This window comes from Lissotriton vulgaris, unplaced genomic scaffold (assembly GCF_964263255.1).
Source record: "Lissotriton vulgaris unplaced genomic scaffold, aLisVul1.2 SCAFFOLD_727, whole genome shotgun sequence".
In the NCBI taxonomy this organism is placed as follows: domain Eukaryota; kingdom Metazoa; phylum Chordata; class Amphibia; order Caudata; family Salamandridae; genus Lissotriton; species Lissotriton vulgaris.
In genome coordinates this window covers 525,499-544,056 of record NW_028245479.1, presented here as the reverse complement: position 1 = coordinate 544,056, position 18,558 = coordinate 525,499, and the positions used below count along the sequence as shown (strand labels likewise).

General features: G+C 40.3%; 1 protein-coding gene across 1 annotated transcript in view; it reads left to right on the top strand.

The window, feature by feature from the left end:
• The window catches only part of LOC147666408 (N-terminal EF-hand calcium-binding protein 1-like), an 816,258-nt gene that overhangs the window by 315,205 nt on the left and 482,495 nt on the right, over positions 1-18,558 (top strand). Inside the window, exon 4 of the mRNA XM_086949081.1 lies at positions 7,397-7,533. Within this exon, the coding sequence (XP_086805207.1) occupies positions 7,397-7,533 (137 nt within the window). The remainder of the gene's footprint in view (positions 1-7,396; positions 7,534-18,558) is intronic.

The window sequence follows — 18,558 nt, the reverse complement described above, 5'->3', positions numbered from 1 at the left end:
CCACCTACTCTCAGTTAAGTCTAAAGCACACACTACTAGATCAGAGTGATTGCCAACAGTGAACCACAGCCCTGGAAGTGCAAATCTGGCAAAGCAAAGGCCGACGAGAGAACTAAATCCCACTGCAAATGCACTTCCCTGCCACAAGATGAGCAAGAGGACATCTCTGAATAAAGCCAGGCCTGAAAAAACATAACAAGTCCCCGGATGTGAACAGCAGATGCTCGACCTAAGTGAAACTCCACCCAAAGAATACCAGGGCATGAGCTGGGACCCAAACCCAACAAGGGAAAGACCCAAACAAGACCCAAAACCCAGAATAAGGAAAGTCAGCAGGATGGCCAGATCTAATGAAACAGTCACTAGGAAAGCTTAAAAACTGGAGAAACAGTGCGAACATAACTACAGCCCTTCTATTTCAACAAACGATCAATGCAGACAGGTTTCCAACAGGAAAAGCAACCTCCAGTCACAGAACCCCAGAATACTGAGAAGAAGAGAAAGGGCAAAAGTAAGGACCAAAACAAACCACAGGATGATACTGTCTTCCCTGGCAGGCAAATCAGCAAGCTATGGCTGATTTGGCGCTAAACCCAGGAGAGGTAGAACACAGACCAGAATGCTAAAAGGCACCACTGGGCAGGCATGACTCAAGGTAGAAACACTCAAAACGTCCTCCAGTAAACCTGACATGGGTAGCAGCTGGACAACTGGACACACATCCAGTGTAGGTCTACAAGCAGACTACTTCCCATGAACAAATGAAAACCAACAGTCGAAGGGGCAAGACTGAAAACCCCAACACTGCAACCACAGGAAGGACCACCAATGCAGGAATCTGGACCTAACCAGAAGGGCAAGATAAACCCAGGTAATAAGAATTTACTGCAGTGCATGAATGACTACAGTGGCAGAAACAGTTAATGACCAACCGCCTATGCAAGAGCCAGCTTAGAGGAGTCCACGTTAGAAAAGGATCCTTTAGCCCATTAGTTACTACTTCTTAATATTGATGTTCCTCTTACCCTCCCTAGCTGTGCAGCAGCTCATCAATGGCTTGCCCTGGATGCTAACCTAATTGACAAGTCTCAAGGACAACCTTAGTGGTTCCAAAGCCTATACTTGGGTCTGCGGACTAAAAACCAACTGTCCTTTCAGTACCAAGATTGATCTCAAGAGTGGAGCCACCGACCCGGATGTTGAAGTGTGGGTTTTGTTGAAATACATTTGTTTTGTCTGGGTAGGCAAACTTAAAAATAATAAGTTGGTTTTCTCTTTTTAATGTTGGAAATTAAACTAATGTGCCCACCTTTTTTCAAAAAAGTATATTTGCAGTTGAGGTGGAGTTAGCACTGTATTATAAGAAGGTCTCATAGTTTAGTCAGGTTATATTGCATTATAGTACCAACTATACAATAATCATCAAGTACATAGGAATGTTTCTTATAGCTTTACTCCGCCATATCACAGCAATTTGTTTATAGAATCAAACGTTTTTGTTAAAAAAAAAAAAAAGAAGCAGCATCTAACAGGGGAAAAAAATGTCAGGAAGGGGAGTGTGAGGAGGAGGAAGAGCCGCATGGAGGCAAGAAAGGCGACTATCAAATATGTGCATATCCTGATGACTAGGAGATGTATCCAATTAATATGAGGTATAGGGGACTCTGTATACTCATCAATACAAATACTCGGGCCATCAGTAGAGGTCGGTGTTAGGAGTGCTGCCGGGCGGTGATGTGGGAAGGGGGAGGGGCAGGGTGGGGGTAGTAAACTATGGAATATGGCCAAATACAGGTAAGTAAACAAAAAATTGAATTAAACGAATTTCATTGCGTGCACTGCATCGCCAATTTCGGTGCAGTGCGCTCAACGAAATTCGTTTTGCTTATTTTTATGTTCACTTACCTGTATTTGGGTGTATTCCGCAGTTTACAATCCTCATCCTCCCCTCCCCTTCCCCACGTCACCGCCCAGCAGCACTCCTACAACCGACCGCTACTGTGGGCCATGGGTCTATTCTAATACAATACTCGAGTTGTTCGGAGAAGGCTTATCCGATAAGTTATCCGTCATCAGCAACCCTTGTAACGCACACAGCATAGTATTCCATGCAGCGGAGATGGGAAAATTGTGCAAACCTAACGCGTCTTCCCATGTCAGGGAGACCGCTTCAGCCTTAACCCAATTCAGCATAGAGAGGAACATTGCTCTCACAGGCGGAGACTCTTCCGCTTTCCACTTACGGGTAATCAATCGCTTTGCCACAATACAACCAAGATCACTGTATGGCATTTTCTTGTGACAGTATATTGTTTCTATATTCATGTATAAAACAACAAAATCTTTAATAAACAGATCAAACAAAAAAATAAGAAGGTCTCATAATAATCAATAAACAGAAAAGGCTATTTTAGGATTAGATGTTTTTAGTATCATTATGTTAAGTTTGGTCAGATTAATTATAATTATTTGGTACATAGGATATTAATTGGCTTCACTTTCAGTAGTGTACTTTTTTCATGGGAATTTTCACATGCACCCTACAGAACTGTTCTACAGGTCAACAAACATATTAATAAACATAACCAATCTGAAACCGACATTACTATAAGGTTACATCACCTCAGGTTTAGTACCTGAAGCTTAAGATCATGGCTCCAGATATTTTAATGTAATTAAGTATAATTTTATAAATATTTATTTAATTAAATGTTCTACTTTTTAACGTCTAGGCTCAGGGTCGGGGAGTCCTCATTAATTGCATTTCATGTATTCTAGTCAATGGAGTTAATTTTTTAGCATATGTTTGTTCTATTTTTTTATTTACTGTAATTTAATTAATATTAATACCATTAACATATTAGGATTAAGATTAGATCTAAGATTTGGGATAACGTTAAGGCAAGGGTTCATTTGAGGGTTAATGTAGAAGAGATTGAGTTGGAGTAATGTTTATTATTAAAGTTATTACACAATTAGTGCAGACCCTGCCAGATCATTTTCTCCCTATATAGATTTCTTCCTGCGTGCTTAATCAGGAAATCCGTCATATACTCTTTTCAGGCAAGAAGCAGGTCAGATATCATTTATATATTGGATTGTTTCATTGCAGTCAACATCCAAGTGTTTTCCCAAAGTCTATTCCTCTCAGAAAGTAGTTTTGTTTTGGATCAGTTTAGACAGCCCACATTCGCAGCTTTCTCACCACCGATATACATGGTCCTGAAAACCAGTCCAGTCATACCCTCCAGCATCTATAAGGTCCCCAGTGACACATTTGGATCCTGGAGTCCACATGTTTTACCTTTATGACACTTATGAGTCTGCCTCCCAGGCACAACACTTAGAGCCAGCTTCATTCCTCAACAAGAAGGAGTAGTGCCTGCCTCCCATCCTGTTTTGAAGTCTAACCTAAATAATGTCATCAATGCTCAGTCCCGAAAGAAGTTCAACATGGGAGTTTTCCTTCCCAACCCATTCTTGCCTTCCTTCCAGTGGATTCCAAGGTCCAGATTGCCTCATACTTCTGAGCATACCATTCTTTTAATATACAGAAAGGAGACAAACTTAATTTCCATGTGCTGATCAAAGCATGATCAGATCATAAGGTCCACATCACAATAAGAAATACAGTCACATGTCATCCAACTATTTTAAATTACCCGAAAGCACTGCATATTATGTACAACTTACAGTGAGCACATGGGTTTTAAGGGCCTCGCTAGCACATACCACATTAGGTACTCCCTTTTAATATTTGTGTTTCTGTTACCCTACCCAGTCGTGTAGGGGTTCATCACTTATTTGCCTTGAATACTGGCCTAATTGATAAGTTTCAAGGTCAACTTACGTAGCTTCAGAGCACATACCTACGGACTCAAAACCAACTAGCCTATCCGTACCGAGATTGATCTGAAAAAAAATGGAACCACTGTCCAAGACTTGCTCGGACTATCCGATCGCAAAATTACCACCTTTAAATAAATACATGAATTATACCACTAAACCGTGAAGGAGACTTCTTTCCTGGTTCCATAGCTCCAAACAGTGAAAATTGAGAAACTTTGTTTTGATTAAATTAAGACATTGCTTTTGAATTTGCAGGCTGTTATTATGTATTTCTTGATTTTTGGCAGTTTGTCGGGTTTGAGATGATCTACCTATCATTAGCAATAGCCTCTAGGTTACTAGGTTTTGATTGGAAGATCGAGATTTTGCGGGTTCACTGATTTATGAATAGGATGGTATCCACAATCAAATGTTGATAGCGAACAGTACAATATCACTAAAGGTAAACATTGTGTCAATTGTTGCAACAATATCTGCTTTTTTCTTTCCTTTGGTCTTTTGAGAACATCCCAGTCTCTGTGATCATTTAGTGGTGATCCCAAACAGGATACAGTGTGTGTATATTTTAAGTGTTTGATTTGCCACTATATTTTAGTATGATATTTGTGTTTTATACTGACATGTAGCTTTTGAGATCTGCATACTGTTTTACTTCATGTGCATTCATATATTTGTATGGCCTATTAAAGTAATGTTTTATTGTAAAATAAAAAACACTGACTAGGGATTCCCATCTTTATTGCAACCGGAACAATTGATCTACCCATAAAATTGAGATGGCTTGGGGGACCAACGTACCATATGAAACTGAGGACCCCTTGACCTCTTTAGTCTCACCCTTGATATTACTAGGTTCTCCACAAGACTGCAAGAATCCAGAGAAAGCATGACATCACCAAATGTATTAAATTCAACTGAATTGGAGTAATTCATCATTGCCCCATTACAAATGTAATGATACTGAATCACAGCCGAGGCATTTGTGTACATTGCCACCAGGTTGTTGATCATTGATTTGCACAAACAAATGAAGAAATACTTGCGGGAAATGTCTTTCTTCAGCTTAGAGCCATTGATGCCTGTTTAGGCCAGGTCACAGGCATCCATCATAAGAATTACTGGACCCTCGGCAACGAAATTCTGGGTACCCTGCACTGGACAATTTAAACTTAATAAGTGGTATACATTTCAGATCCTCGGGTAAAGAAGAAAACTAACAATTTCAAGGGCCCATCAACGTACAAGACCTACACCCATAGATCATAAAACAGTAGGGACAGACTTGAAAATCAGTAAACTTAAAAAGAAGAAAGATATTTAGGACCTAAAAATCAAAAAGTGCTTCACTTAAGAAACATAGGGGGCACAAAGCAGCCTTTTCAGGAACACTATCATTGTGTACAAGTGTTGTAGCCATCCAAGTGCTCAACACTGAATCGAGGTTAAGCAAGATGGGGTCTGAACTGAAGTAACAGACTCTGATTTCAGAAAACTATGCCTGTTCACTTAACTCAAATCATAAACATTCAAGCTTTTGCCAGCAAAATAATGTCTCACTTTATACAAATGCAAACATGGACTCAGACTTCACACAGGAAAGCTACCCCCAAAGTTGCACATGTAGAGTTTCCAGGCTAAGGTATCAACTTCTCTAAACCCTGGCCTCTGAGCTATCCCTCCCGTTAAGCAGATTGGACAACCCCGAACCTCAGACTGCAAATATGGTCTACATGCTACATAACTCTTACAGAATCAAACCTCAGACAGCAGTCCCATGGTATTACTGTCACTTCTTAGACGCCTGACAGTAATACCATCCCTCAAATTACACATATTTTACAGTCTCAGGTCTGTTTTAGCATGGCTTCTTTCAGATACCATTGGCTTTACACCACCAAATCGATTTCATGTCTTAATTGTAAGCGAGAGACACCCATGAGACATAACTGATATCCTGCCACCTTTCTCATTGGTATGATATTGGCAATATTTCAAACCTCTGAGGGACAAAATCAATGAGGGATACCCTTTTTACAAAAGCCATGTTTCAGTTATAAGAAAAATTTCTAAATGTTATTCCAAAATGAGTGCATTATATGTGCCATTTATTACTACAGACCTGGCATAAATAAGACTGGCGTCTTAATAATGTTCTCTTTTAGCTCTAGCTGCTGAGTAGGCTATAACCCAGATGCATGTTTTCTATGTGGCTCCAGATGATATAGGTTACCTCTGTGAAGAACATACATTGATTAGGGATTTTAAGTGTAGCTGGAAGAAAACAGTGAAACCAGAAACTTGCAGTTGTAGTATTAATAGGCCTTGTAGCATTGGTCTGTGCAGTCTAGTGCTTGGTAGGGCGGAGCCAGGAGGAGGAAAGGAGGAGCCGGGACCGGCTGGCGGGCAGTTAGAGTAGGGATAGGGACAATGAAGGACGTGTGGAATAAAGCTCCTTTATACACATAAGATATTTGTCTGTCATTATTGTGTGGACATGACAGGCCTCATTAAGAACGAAATGGATAGCCACTGGCTACATTTGGGCATGGACGGATCCAGATAGACCAGCTTTAGGAGGGCCATCTATTCACACCTATTGGTGTGGTAGCTTTTAACAGCTGTCTATGAGGGAACAGAACCAGTCACCAATCAACACAAGGCAGACCAGGCAAAACTTAACACAATTAAACCAATAAATTAAAATAATGTACATGGGGTCAAGCAAACCCAAGTTCAAGAAGAAAATGCCAAAGAAAACAATCCAGCTAAAATATTGTGATTGTAAGGTCCATTCATCCCTTGGGGCTAGATGTTCAGCTGCAATAAAAGAAGCAGATATCAAAATGAAAACAGATCTAGACACTATTATTAATTATAGGTAAATGTCTAGATGTTTGGGACAAAGGTCAGAACACATTCTGCATAGCAGATACACGGTCCATTTACAGGTACCTCTGAAGACTGAAATGTTTTAAGTAATGTATCTGTTTCTGTCAGGCAGCACAGGAGGGGGGCGGCAACTGCTCCCAGCTGAGAAACACTGGGGAGGAGGGCAGGGGGACCTCAGGGTGGAAGGGTCCTGCCATAAAAATATATACACAGACGTATACATACACATACACACACACTTCACTTATAAGCTGTGTGTCTGGGTGTGTGTGTGTGTGTGTGTGTGTGTGTGTGTGTGTGGCAATACATATACAAACACACATATATTTAAACCCCTAGTGTGTGTGTGTTTATGTATATATGTGTACACATTTACAAGGCTACGCAAAAAACGGGACTGGCCAAATATAGAAGGATGACTTAAGGCTTTAGTCCTAATTTTATGTCTGACATGTCCCTGTTTTTTCTCCTCTAAATCCGGTCACCCTACCCTTTTGGCCATGCCTTAAAACGTCTCTGGTCTGAGATCATATAAATCTCATGAGATATTAAAACAGGCCAAGTTTTTATTATTTTATTTTCTTCACTCCGTTAATAATGTAAATGTGACTTCATTTTCACTACTTGAATTACTTCAACTAAGTTTTTCAATTTGTAGGACTATCAAGAAGCAACGAACCTGCAACAGTTTGTGACTCGGTTTTTGCTGAAGGAAACAGTGAGTCAGCTGCAGTCTTTACAGAACTCACTTGAGTGTGCTATGGAAACCACAGAGGAGCAGACGCGCCAGGAGAGGTAAGAGAGATTTCTCAGCATTGCTCTGTCTGTGTGGAGAGGGAGAACAGGCTTGCAGAGGATGGCTATACTGTCCAACCATACAGAAAAATGTTCTTTAGTGTCACATAAAGTATACTATATTGCCTTAAAAACAGAAACGCCATGCAATCAAAGATCTCTTCATAGATATTTGGCTACATGATACACAGTTGACTATTGGCTCCTTCAGCACTTGACTCTCAGTAATGGATTGGGTCAAGCAGTCCAAGGGTTTTAGGGGGAGAGGTGGATACAGGGAGTGGACACAGGCTCACAACTCAAAGTACACGCAGCAGCAGTAGCAGCAATACATTATTGTCTAGCCACATACTTGGTTTTATGAAAAAAGGAGTATTTTACTTTACCGCTACCAACACAAAGGGAAATAGGACATGAACAAACAATCTCCACAGGTTACCTGACATGAGGGCTTTAGTGTTTCTTTCTTTAGGTAGTTCCCTGAGTCCCACTCCCTCCCCACTCCAGCGATAGTTGTTATTCCCCATTCACTGTAGGCACCATTCAGGTGAAGTCTCACTGGTAGTCAGAGTCTCAGGAGTCCCACTCTGACTCTGTATTTAAAGTCAAAAGTGTTAAGGGCACCGAAGGGGTATCTGGCAAGCAAGTTCTTTCCGGGGTCAACTGGCCTGAAATCAGTCTGGCCCACACCTGCAGGATCATTACGACCTGAGTCTCTGAGCACACCCCGTCCATGAGCGGAGATGCAGCAGTCGTCTCAGGTAAGTTCTGTACCTGTTATAGGCAGCTGCTCTCAGTGCTAGTGAAGCTCCTAGCTACCTAAGGTTCTTTGTAGCTCTGTAAGTTCTTTGGTTCTTTCCACTTTCCACAGCGAGTGGGGGATGGTGAGGAGTAGTGCGAAGGTCCCGACACTCGTCCTCAGGCACAGTGCAGGTCCATAAACATCCCCATGGCATCCTCTCTTCTTCAGTGACGAACCCATCCAGGTAACACTACTTGCTCTGTCCTGGCGGCCTCCTCTGGCATACGAGGTCATCATCTTTCCACTGCACACAATAGCTGACCTGATTAGTCCAGCAGATGTACTCATGGCAGCCCCTCATGGCATTTGGGCTCACCTGCTCACCACCGCACCAGTGTTACAGCCCTCTCAGCACTATAATCTCTTCCCAATGGTCCATCCCTCCAAACAGGGTTGTGGGGCTTTCCACACTGTACACGAGCGATGAACCATTCAGCACTTCACAGCAGCCCTCCTCTGGCATACAAGGATCACTAAAATTCCTGGTCAGTGGGCAACAACTTGATCGGTGCAGCAGCTGTCTATTCACACCTTGCTAAGGGAACCCACTTGAAAAGATTCCCCACTGGACTACGCTCCCTTCAATGCTCTCCTCTTCCTCAGAGTGCGCACTGGTCTTGGCAAGCAGACATGCACTTGTGCTCCAGGGCAGGTGGTCTTGGATTCCCTGGATGATGTCCCCTCACCCAGCTGGGAGACTATAAGACCTTGACTCCCCAGTCCTGGTCACAGGCAAAAGTCTAGCAGAGCTTTTCCTCCTCACACAGCCTGTCTGTCTGCTTCACACTTGACAGTTTTCGAGGTCTCAAGCTTCCCTTCTTATAGTCCATTTGCAGACACCAATTCTCATTCATAGCCTTAGTTTTTTAAGTCTATGTTGTGGGTCTGCTTCCTTTAAAAGTACTCACTCCTCCACCCTCTCTTTCTCCAGAAAGCAGTCTGCCACAGCAGGTGCAACTCCACAGCTGATAGCCCCACAACACAGTCCATGAAAGTGACTAGGTGTTCACAACTGGATGCTAGCCATGTGTTTCAAAAGGCTAGTCCAGCCTCAACCCTACTCTTAATGATTCTCTCATCAGCCTCATCTCCTTCCTTAGATGCGCCCGGCCCCTTCCTTGTGACGTCTCCCTGAATCAAAGAGGACCTTTTGAAGTACACTGGGGAGCCTGGCTCTCCCCTCTCCAATGTGAGTCCCACCCAGCTTACAAGAATGCAGCAATACACTAATCTGTCTGGGGGATTCCTATATCTCCCCATATTTCACCATGCAACCCTGTTTCCCCAAAAATGGAACCCAGATTCAGCCATGCACTGTACTATTCACAGGCCCACATTCACCCAACATATGTATACAGCATACATGCACTGCACTGCATCCTTCATGCATTGTACCACTCACAGCCACACATACGCCCAGGGCATGCATATAACACACTTGTACTGCTCAGTACTGCATAAGCCATGTACTGCACCCTTCTCATTCACACCTACATCCAGAAAATGTACACCACACATACACTGCACACGATGTAGGCCAAGGCTGAGTTAAGCTCAGCAGTGGAATTTTAAAAAATGAGTCCGCCTATAGGCCTGACTCCACTGACATAGCTAAAAAAGGAACTGTTCACTCCTACTGATCACTACACAGTATGCTGCCACACCACGCTTGAGCTTCTTAACTTCTGGTAAAAGCAGTAGCTTTTTACCGCGAAGACGGTAGTGCTTTGTGCACCCTGCCCAGTCCAACAAGACTGCAATCTGTGAGACAGGTTTACGTCTGGTTGCACCTGCCTGATCTATGTTAACCTCTGACAACATAAATCAGCTTATGGGGTCCATACTTCAGTGCATTTGGAGCACTCAGGGCAAGGGTGCACGTCCATTACCATGCAGAGGACTTTTACGTCCCAATCTTATGCTCTGCGGCCTCTTTGTTGTGCACGCAATTTCAGATCAATAAGGTGCTAAAGAAATGATGCTACTGTAATGAACTCTTCAAGTGACTGCAGCCTTCTCTAAGATAAGGTCATCAAGCCATCGCTGCAATTGCAATCTTGCGTTATAGAAGCAATTACTGCAACTCTCTCAGTGAAAGGAGAAATATCTGCAGACGCACGAAACACAGTAGTTCACATAGTTGCTGACGTTCAGAAAGTTTGCTTACACTCTACTGACCTTGCTACTGGTTACTGTTATATTTACCGTTGCGTATCCTATACATTTACATTCATTAGACATTGCATAGAATATACCTTTCTGTATAGATCTGTGTTGGAAATTACCATCTTTTGCATTGGTATTTCATCAGATTTTTACCTTCACTACCCTATTGTTGTTGCTGAACCCTTTTTTTTCGGCATTATAACTCTGACATTTTACTGCTGATAAACAGTGGTAAAGTGCTTGTGCTCTCCCTTCCAGACATAGTAAAATTGGTATACACCTATTTGGCACATGCAATTTACTTGAAAGTCCTAAGTAAATGGAGCTGCATGTGCCCAAGTCGGTAAAAGAAATGCTACAAGCAGGCTGCAGCACCCATTGTGCCACCAACTAAAGTAGCACTGTAAAACATGTCCCCTACCTGTAACTAATTTCCAAACAATATCTTTTCTGTTCTCCAGATATCTTTAATATTTCATTCCATTAGGTATAAACCTGTATTCATGGTTTCAGAATTCTTCAAAAGAAAATGAATAAATCAATTTTTATCCCCAAAGTATTATCCTATGCATTTCGGCTATTAACTGGGTTCTGTAAATCAAACAGGTATATCGTACATGAGGATAGGTGGAAACAATTCAAAGATCAACAATAAATTCATTCAAATATGACATTCCATTAACATGAGATAGACATTAATCGATAGGACTACACTTTATTTAATTTCGTTTTTAGATGGGATTCATGCTGCACTCTTTATGGGAGATTGCATGGTATTTACAGATGTTAATGGAATGTCATATTTGAATGAATTAATTGTTTATCTTTGAATTGTTTCCTCCTATCCTCATGTACAATATACCTGTTAGATTTACAGAACCCAGTCCCTGATGAAGGCTATTTAATAGCCGAAATGCATTGGATAATACTTTGGGGATAAAAATGGATTTATTCGTTTTCTTTTGGCAAGGCGGAAGACTTAGAAGCGAGATCTCATACCATACGGATAGCGGGTATTCCAGAATCCACTAATACAGGACGGATGGAAACGTATGTGGAGGAAATGCTTCGATCAGTGTTTGGCGCAGAACATTTCTCAGCGGTCCTTATAGTGAACGTGCACATAGATCGCTGGCCCCACGGCCGCCGCCGGGTGCACCTCCAAGGCTATGATTCATACTCATTTTCCGTTAAAACTTTATAAAGATGTTGATAAAATATTAACCAAATTTCTCTGGAATAATATATCTCCCCGAATGGGTTATAAAAAACTAAAAATTCCTAAATGTATTGCTGGTTTTGGCTTACCTGACTTTTTTCTATATCATAAAGCATTTATATTGAAACAAAGTTCTATATGGCTTATTTCGTCCTCTGTAATTAACCCTCCTAATTGGTTCAATATAGAGAAATCTCTTGTTAACCCTTTTCCATTAACCACCTTGCTAACAATGTCTAACAAGTCTACAGTCCTACACCATTCAGTTATTCTAAAATCCTCAAAACTAATTTTTCATGATTTAGATTCAAATTTGTTATCTCCTATAGGTCATACTGCATTTATCATTATGGCATAGTAATGTTATTAAATTGAATAGAAATGTGAATTTCTGGAATTCTTGGATTAAGGCTGGTATCTTCTATCTTAAAGATATATATTGTAATAATGCCTTCATTCCCTTTGAAACTTTACAATTGAAATTTAAGTTACCTAAATCTGATTTTCTTAAATTTGAGTTTCTATGTAATTCAATTTTAGATTCCTTCCCTCATGGTATCCCATCTAATGTTAAAACAGATTTAGTAATTTATATTCAAGCTGTCTCTACGTTTTCTCATACAGTTTCTATTTTGTACAATAAATTAGCTACCTCGATAGGTAATAATTTAAATATGATTTCGATATTTTGGAATAATGAACTTTCCCTTTCTTTATCTAATGATATTTGGAAATTTATTTGACTTAATAGTATTTCAGGATGGCTACCTGTGTCGCTAAACCAGACCAACTATTATATCTTATTCAATTGTTTATGGAGCCCAACACGCTTATTCAGTGCTAAACTGCTACAATCTGAAACATGTTGGCATTGTAAAATGCACCCAGGATCCTTGCAACATATGCTATTTGTTTGCCCTTTAATTTCAAAATGTTGATCTGATGTTTGGGATATTATAGTAAAGATATTACCTATTCAAGATGTTCTTTCTTATAAATTATTAATTTGTAAATCGTTTGGTCTTGTGCATAACCTAACTGATTTAGAAGAAAAACTGTTTAATTTCTTAATGTTAGCTGCTTTAAAATCCATTACTTTTTGTTGGAAAAATATTTCAGATCTATCTGTTCATGCTTGGTGGTCATGGGCCATTTTTACAAGAAGAGGAGCGCAATTATTTCCGACTGGGATTAATCATAATTCTCATTTTTATCAATCCTTTTGGTTACCTATAAATACATATTTGTCATCATAAATGTATTTTTGCACCTGCTATATAGTCTAATATCATTATATTACATTATTTATATGTTAATAGTAACTCTACTTTATAAAAGATGAAATAGTATGTTCTCATATTCCTGTTTCCGTTTTTTCCTTTTTGTTATTCTCCTTTCCCTTTTATTGAGTATTGATATTTAGATACCTATTACATTCTACTGTTGTTTATATATTTCTTCAAATTTTGATTAGGTATTTTTGCTAATGTATAACTTTTTTTTGTATTGTCTGTTTATGTCATTTATTCTGAAAATTCAATACAATTATTTTGAACACAAGAATCCCACTCTCACTCACTCTTGTTCAACTCCAATGCCTTTGCGCTGCTAACATGAACAAGCATTTGCATAGCCAATAGGTCTCGCCTTACTGTTTAGCCATGCAACACTTGATGTTTATTGCACCAAGGATATTTTGCTGGATAACTAAACACTTATAAGGTCCCAAAGGTGAGACCTATTGGCTACGCCAATGCTTGTTTTATTTATGAACAATTACCATACTATGGCCTGGGTCGTTATTTCAGCAACTTCGAACACTTCTGTTACTTTTGGCCTGGGCAGGCAAAGAACCAAAAGTGAGCTGGGCAACACCCACCTTACCATACTCCCGGAGTGGATTAAATGCCCATGACCTAGAAACATAAAACAGGGTGGCCCAATGCGCCCATGCCCTCACCTGGGTAAACGGCCCTAAAGTTCTTCTACACTTGCGGCTGGGACAGGATGCAGCAGGCTTATCCACCCTACTGCAACTATTGTTTGGAAAGTCGACCCGTGGACACAGCGTTATCAATTGGATAAACACAATTGTCGAGTCATGGCAGAGATTACTTGAAAAGCTATTGGATTCCTTTCTATTCTTGGAAAATACCCCAATAGGTTGGTGCACTTGGTACCCCATTGGGAAAGAAAAGGGGGTGCAGGAGTTATTAGCGGCCTTGGGAATTAATGTTATGGGGGATTTTTTTTTAGGATGGCACTATGTTAGATTGGGAGGAAGTGGGACGGTGTCTCACTAACCCCACAAACCTACAGCAATTTCACTTCTACAGAGCCCAGCACGCACTCCAAGATCTACTCAGGGAGGAAATTCTTAAACCCCCGGAAATACTGGCGCTCTGGACTTTAATTCAAATATCCTCCCCATGCCACTGGGTGACTAGACTCTAAGCGCATGCGCAGGAAGCCCACACACACAGAACACCTAAGGCCTGACTTGCATGGCAAAACAATTTAAGGCCTGCAAAAGTGATACTCAATGGCACTATTGTTGCGCTGTAACAAAAACAGTATCTTTAAATAGCAGGCATAGACTACTACACTTTAAATACATCAACAGAGTATATTACACTCCTGCCTGTTTACATCAATATGGATTGCGGGACACTCCTAATTGCCAATGCTGTGGTGTGGAAGGGGCTGACTGTGCACATCTGGCCTGGTATTGCATGGGAGTTGGGACTTGGAGGCTATTACCAGGATAATACTAGAGCCATCCCTACTAGAGGCATTGTTGGGGTACACCAAAGAGATACAGCACATATTGAGGAATCTAGTAGCTATATTGGCCCATTACAGACACTCAAGAGGTGGCATAAAGCAATGACCTACTGCAACATGCAATCAGACACATACCGGGAGATCCTCCCAAAGCAGAGTCACCCTAAAGAAATATGGGGGTTATATCGGGCTTACTTGGCTGACCCCAGGACCGAACTGGCCGTAGCGGGCACTAGGTGTTTCCCCGGGCGGCTAGGGTGGGGGCAGATTTTGGGCCCCTGGAGGCTGTTTTTGTTACAGGGCCGTTTTTGCAGCATAGCTGCAAAATCAGCGCCTGTAACAAAATCGGCCGAAACCAGCTGTGGCAAACAGCTTGGCCGCTCCCACGGGGGCCAGCCGAGCTCTTTGCCAGGGCCAGTTTTGGTTCCCAATGCTATAGAGGAAGGATGGCTGGGTGAGGATTGCGCAAAGTTGTGAGACAATCTAAATTTAAAGTACAAGTAGCTCAAAGGATAAGGTGACAGCTATCCACCATCAACCAGAAAGTATGGAGCAATCTATACAATATAAAGCCAAACACAAATATATCCTGAGCTTGCAGTAAATAGAGTCCTTAGTAAAGCAAGGTCAAGACGATCTTCTTATCTTCATTTCTTATACAGCACTTCTTCATAAGCAATCCTAGCTGCCAAAGCGTGTTTCGTCTTTAGTGGTATAAGCCACAGACTTCCTCAGGGCTAGAATATCATAATACATACAATCAGGAAATAATCAACAAAACAACAGAATAAAAAGCAAACACATAGACAAAACAAGTCGGTGTATCACATCAGAATCAAGTAGACAAAGTGGCTAATATTCTTCTAAAGAAGACAATGCACTGAACCAAAGGCCCAGACCAGAACTCCATGTAGAAGAAATATATGTACTGATGCCAGAAGTTAACTCAATCGGTTTTATAATAGAAAGGTAGATACAATAGATTTACATCACCAATCACCAATGTGCAATGTGAGTTGTCTCTCCCTATCTTTATAGGAGAGAAAGGAATTTGTCAAGTTAAAACAGAGAACGTACATAACAGGGAAAAGAGAATATAAAGTGCTCACTTGCCCAATGATGTGGTGTAGTGCTAAGACAACTCTTAAAATGGAGTGAAAGTTTTGGTACTAGACTTATAGTACCCATCATTAGAAAGATGTTGTAAAACAAACAAGAAAAAGGAGAAAGTGGGATGCCATAGCTAAGCACTCACCTATTTGTAACAGCAGTTTCTTATGGATTAATGAAAGTGACGAACTGTATAGTAGCAATCAATCACAAGAATCTAAGAAGTAAGAAAAACCCGATAACGGGATAGGTATGAAATCTAAAATCTAAGATGTCAATAAAGTCCATATCAAATAAATTCAAAGTAACTCACTGCTCAGAGAAAGGTTCGTGGCGAAGTGGTCAATCGTTTCTATAAGTGTGCAATAAGTGTTAAAAAATGATGACAAAGCTCCAATGAACCTATTAATAATTAAAACAACAGAGAACAGTCAATCTAGTTCTCTATGTCATTTATACATCTGCACTGAGCTACATCCACAACAATGTACGTATCAAAATTCCAAGTAATAGAAGATAAAAAATCCTATCCTTTAAATACACGAAAGACCATATGTAAAAATGCTGATGGAAATGTATCTCAAGCTTTAATGAAAACCTCTCCCCGACATATGTAAATGTACATTAATATTCACATAAGAGCTAGCGATGATGCATAGGCAAACAACTTCATCTATAGAGCTATGTTACTTGTCGATTTTATTAGAGAAACTATTATATGGTTAGAAGCCAAGCGCCAGTAGCAATATCTTGCTAATAGCACGGGAAACATGTTTCCATATGTACTACTGTGCCCATTAACCGTCGCATTATTTACGGTATACTTGCATTAGCGAAATAAATAATTAATCAGTGGTCCCTCGCCTACACGATAAGTCGACAGCAATGGAAACCCCCCTGTGGTATACAAATAGGTGCAACAGCTTTTAAAAACGTAGCACAAATAATGCAGTGCAGAATTGTGTAACATGTAACAGAGCCCAAGACGAGATACGAGAAATAAGGGAAGGTCCCTGTCTCAATAACAACCCCATAGATGACTCCTGGGGCCTTATTTATGAAGGTCCTGCGCCGTCGATGCATCACTTTTAAAATGGGAAAAAGTGACGTACCAGTGGTGCAAGGCCTTCATAAATGAGGCCCCTGGGAGTCAAAGCTGCTAGCTAGAAAAGTGTTAACCATCTGGGAGCTCACCTGACGCCAGCGTAGTCCAGCATAAGTCTCGAGAAGTGGCGCCTAGCACCGGAGCCATATTGGAACGAGACTTAAATAGCGTGAGGCACAATGCACACTTAGAAGTAGGACTAACTCAACAGAGTGAGAATGGCCGCCATCTGAGAGTGGAGTAACAACAAAAATATAAGTAAGTAGCCTATATCAACGAAGTAAAAGCGAAACAATCATAAAGTATAAATACAATCAGCCACCATCTTCAAAAAGTAGAAAGATCAAAATGTTAAATAACTCAAGGTAGTATGCATATTAAGATGTAGGACTAACACAATAGAGTAAGAATGGCCGCCATCTTAAAGCGGGTAAACAACGAAAATATAAGTAAGCGGCCTATATCAGTGAAGTGAAAGCGAAACGATCAAAGGGTGTAAATATGATCAGCCACCATCTTCAAACGGGGAAAGGCCATGACGTTAGAGTCTTGTCAATGTAAAAAATTATTATTATCATATATATTTCTCAAAGTATAAAAAGCCACTAAAAGCATATAAAAACCTTACTCGAGGCGGATAGAGTGTGTTAGTATATGGCATCCAAAGAAGGAGAGTAGTGATAAAACTAAAAGTAATATTACTCGAAATGTGCCGTTAAATAAATACAATATCCAAAAATAAGAAAATTAGTGCTAAAGCTAAAGGAATGTTCCTCAAAACTATTATTTCTATCAGCATTGAGGACATTATAAGTGGTAGGTAGTTCTATACCAAAATAGTGTGTCTCTAGTAACAGGCATTATACAGACATATATCGAATTGTAACAATCACCATTGAGACACATATTTTGCAGCCCATTGCTGAGTGGGCATAGATACGATAACATGTATGCACAAACTCCGAAACAAAGGAGGATTGTAAGTAGAGGGACAAAGAACATTCATGAACTCCAATATGCAAAGAAAATATTACAGTGCAAGTCAAAAGATAACAGTCAAGGAACATATTAAGCCGTAAAATCACTTCTTTTCATAATGAGAAATTGTGTCAAAAATCCTGATGATTCACTACCCATTCAGATAACAAAATTGTAAGTACAACTTATGTAGCTGGTAGGTGGTCAAGAAACCACCTCCTGATTGACAGTCCTAACCATCAATATTCCATAAAGATACTGTACATCATGTATACTCAAGCAGTCAGAGGCAAAAAATACAAGCTGAACAGTAGGTAGAACCAGACACATTTGTCTAGTTCCCAAGGAAATACTGTAGTTCATTATCAAAATTTAGTCCTCTCTCTACTGCATGTACTTGCATAATCCAACGGGCTTCCTTCTGTCTTAATTTTAATTCACGGTTTCCACCTCTTACATCCCGTAAAACCGTTTCTATACCGTGAAATGAAAAGGAAAGGTGCGCTGCTTGTGAGCAACATTTTAACTCTACTTACAATCCTCCCTTGTTTCGGAGTTTGTGCATACATGTTATCGTATCCAAGCCCACTCAGCAATGGGCTGCAAAATCTGTGTCTCAATGGTGATTGTTACAATTCAATATATGTCTGTATAATGCCTGTTACTAGAGACACACTATTTTGGTATAGAACTACTTACCACTCATAATGTCCTCAATGCTGATACAAATGATACTTTTGAGCAAGATTCCTTTAGCTTTAGCACTAATTTTCTTATTTTTCGATATCGTATTGATTTAACCGCATGTTTTGAGTAATATTACTTTTAGTTTTATCACTACTCTCTTTCTTTGGATGCAAT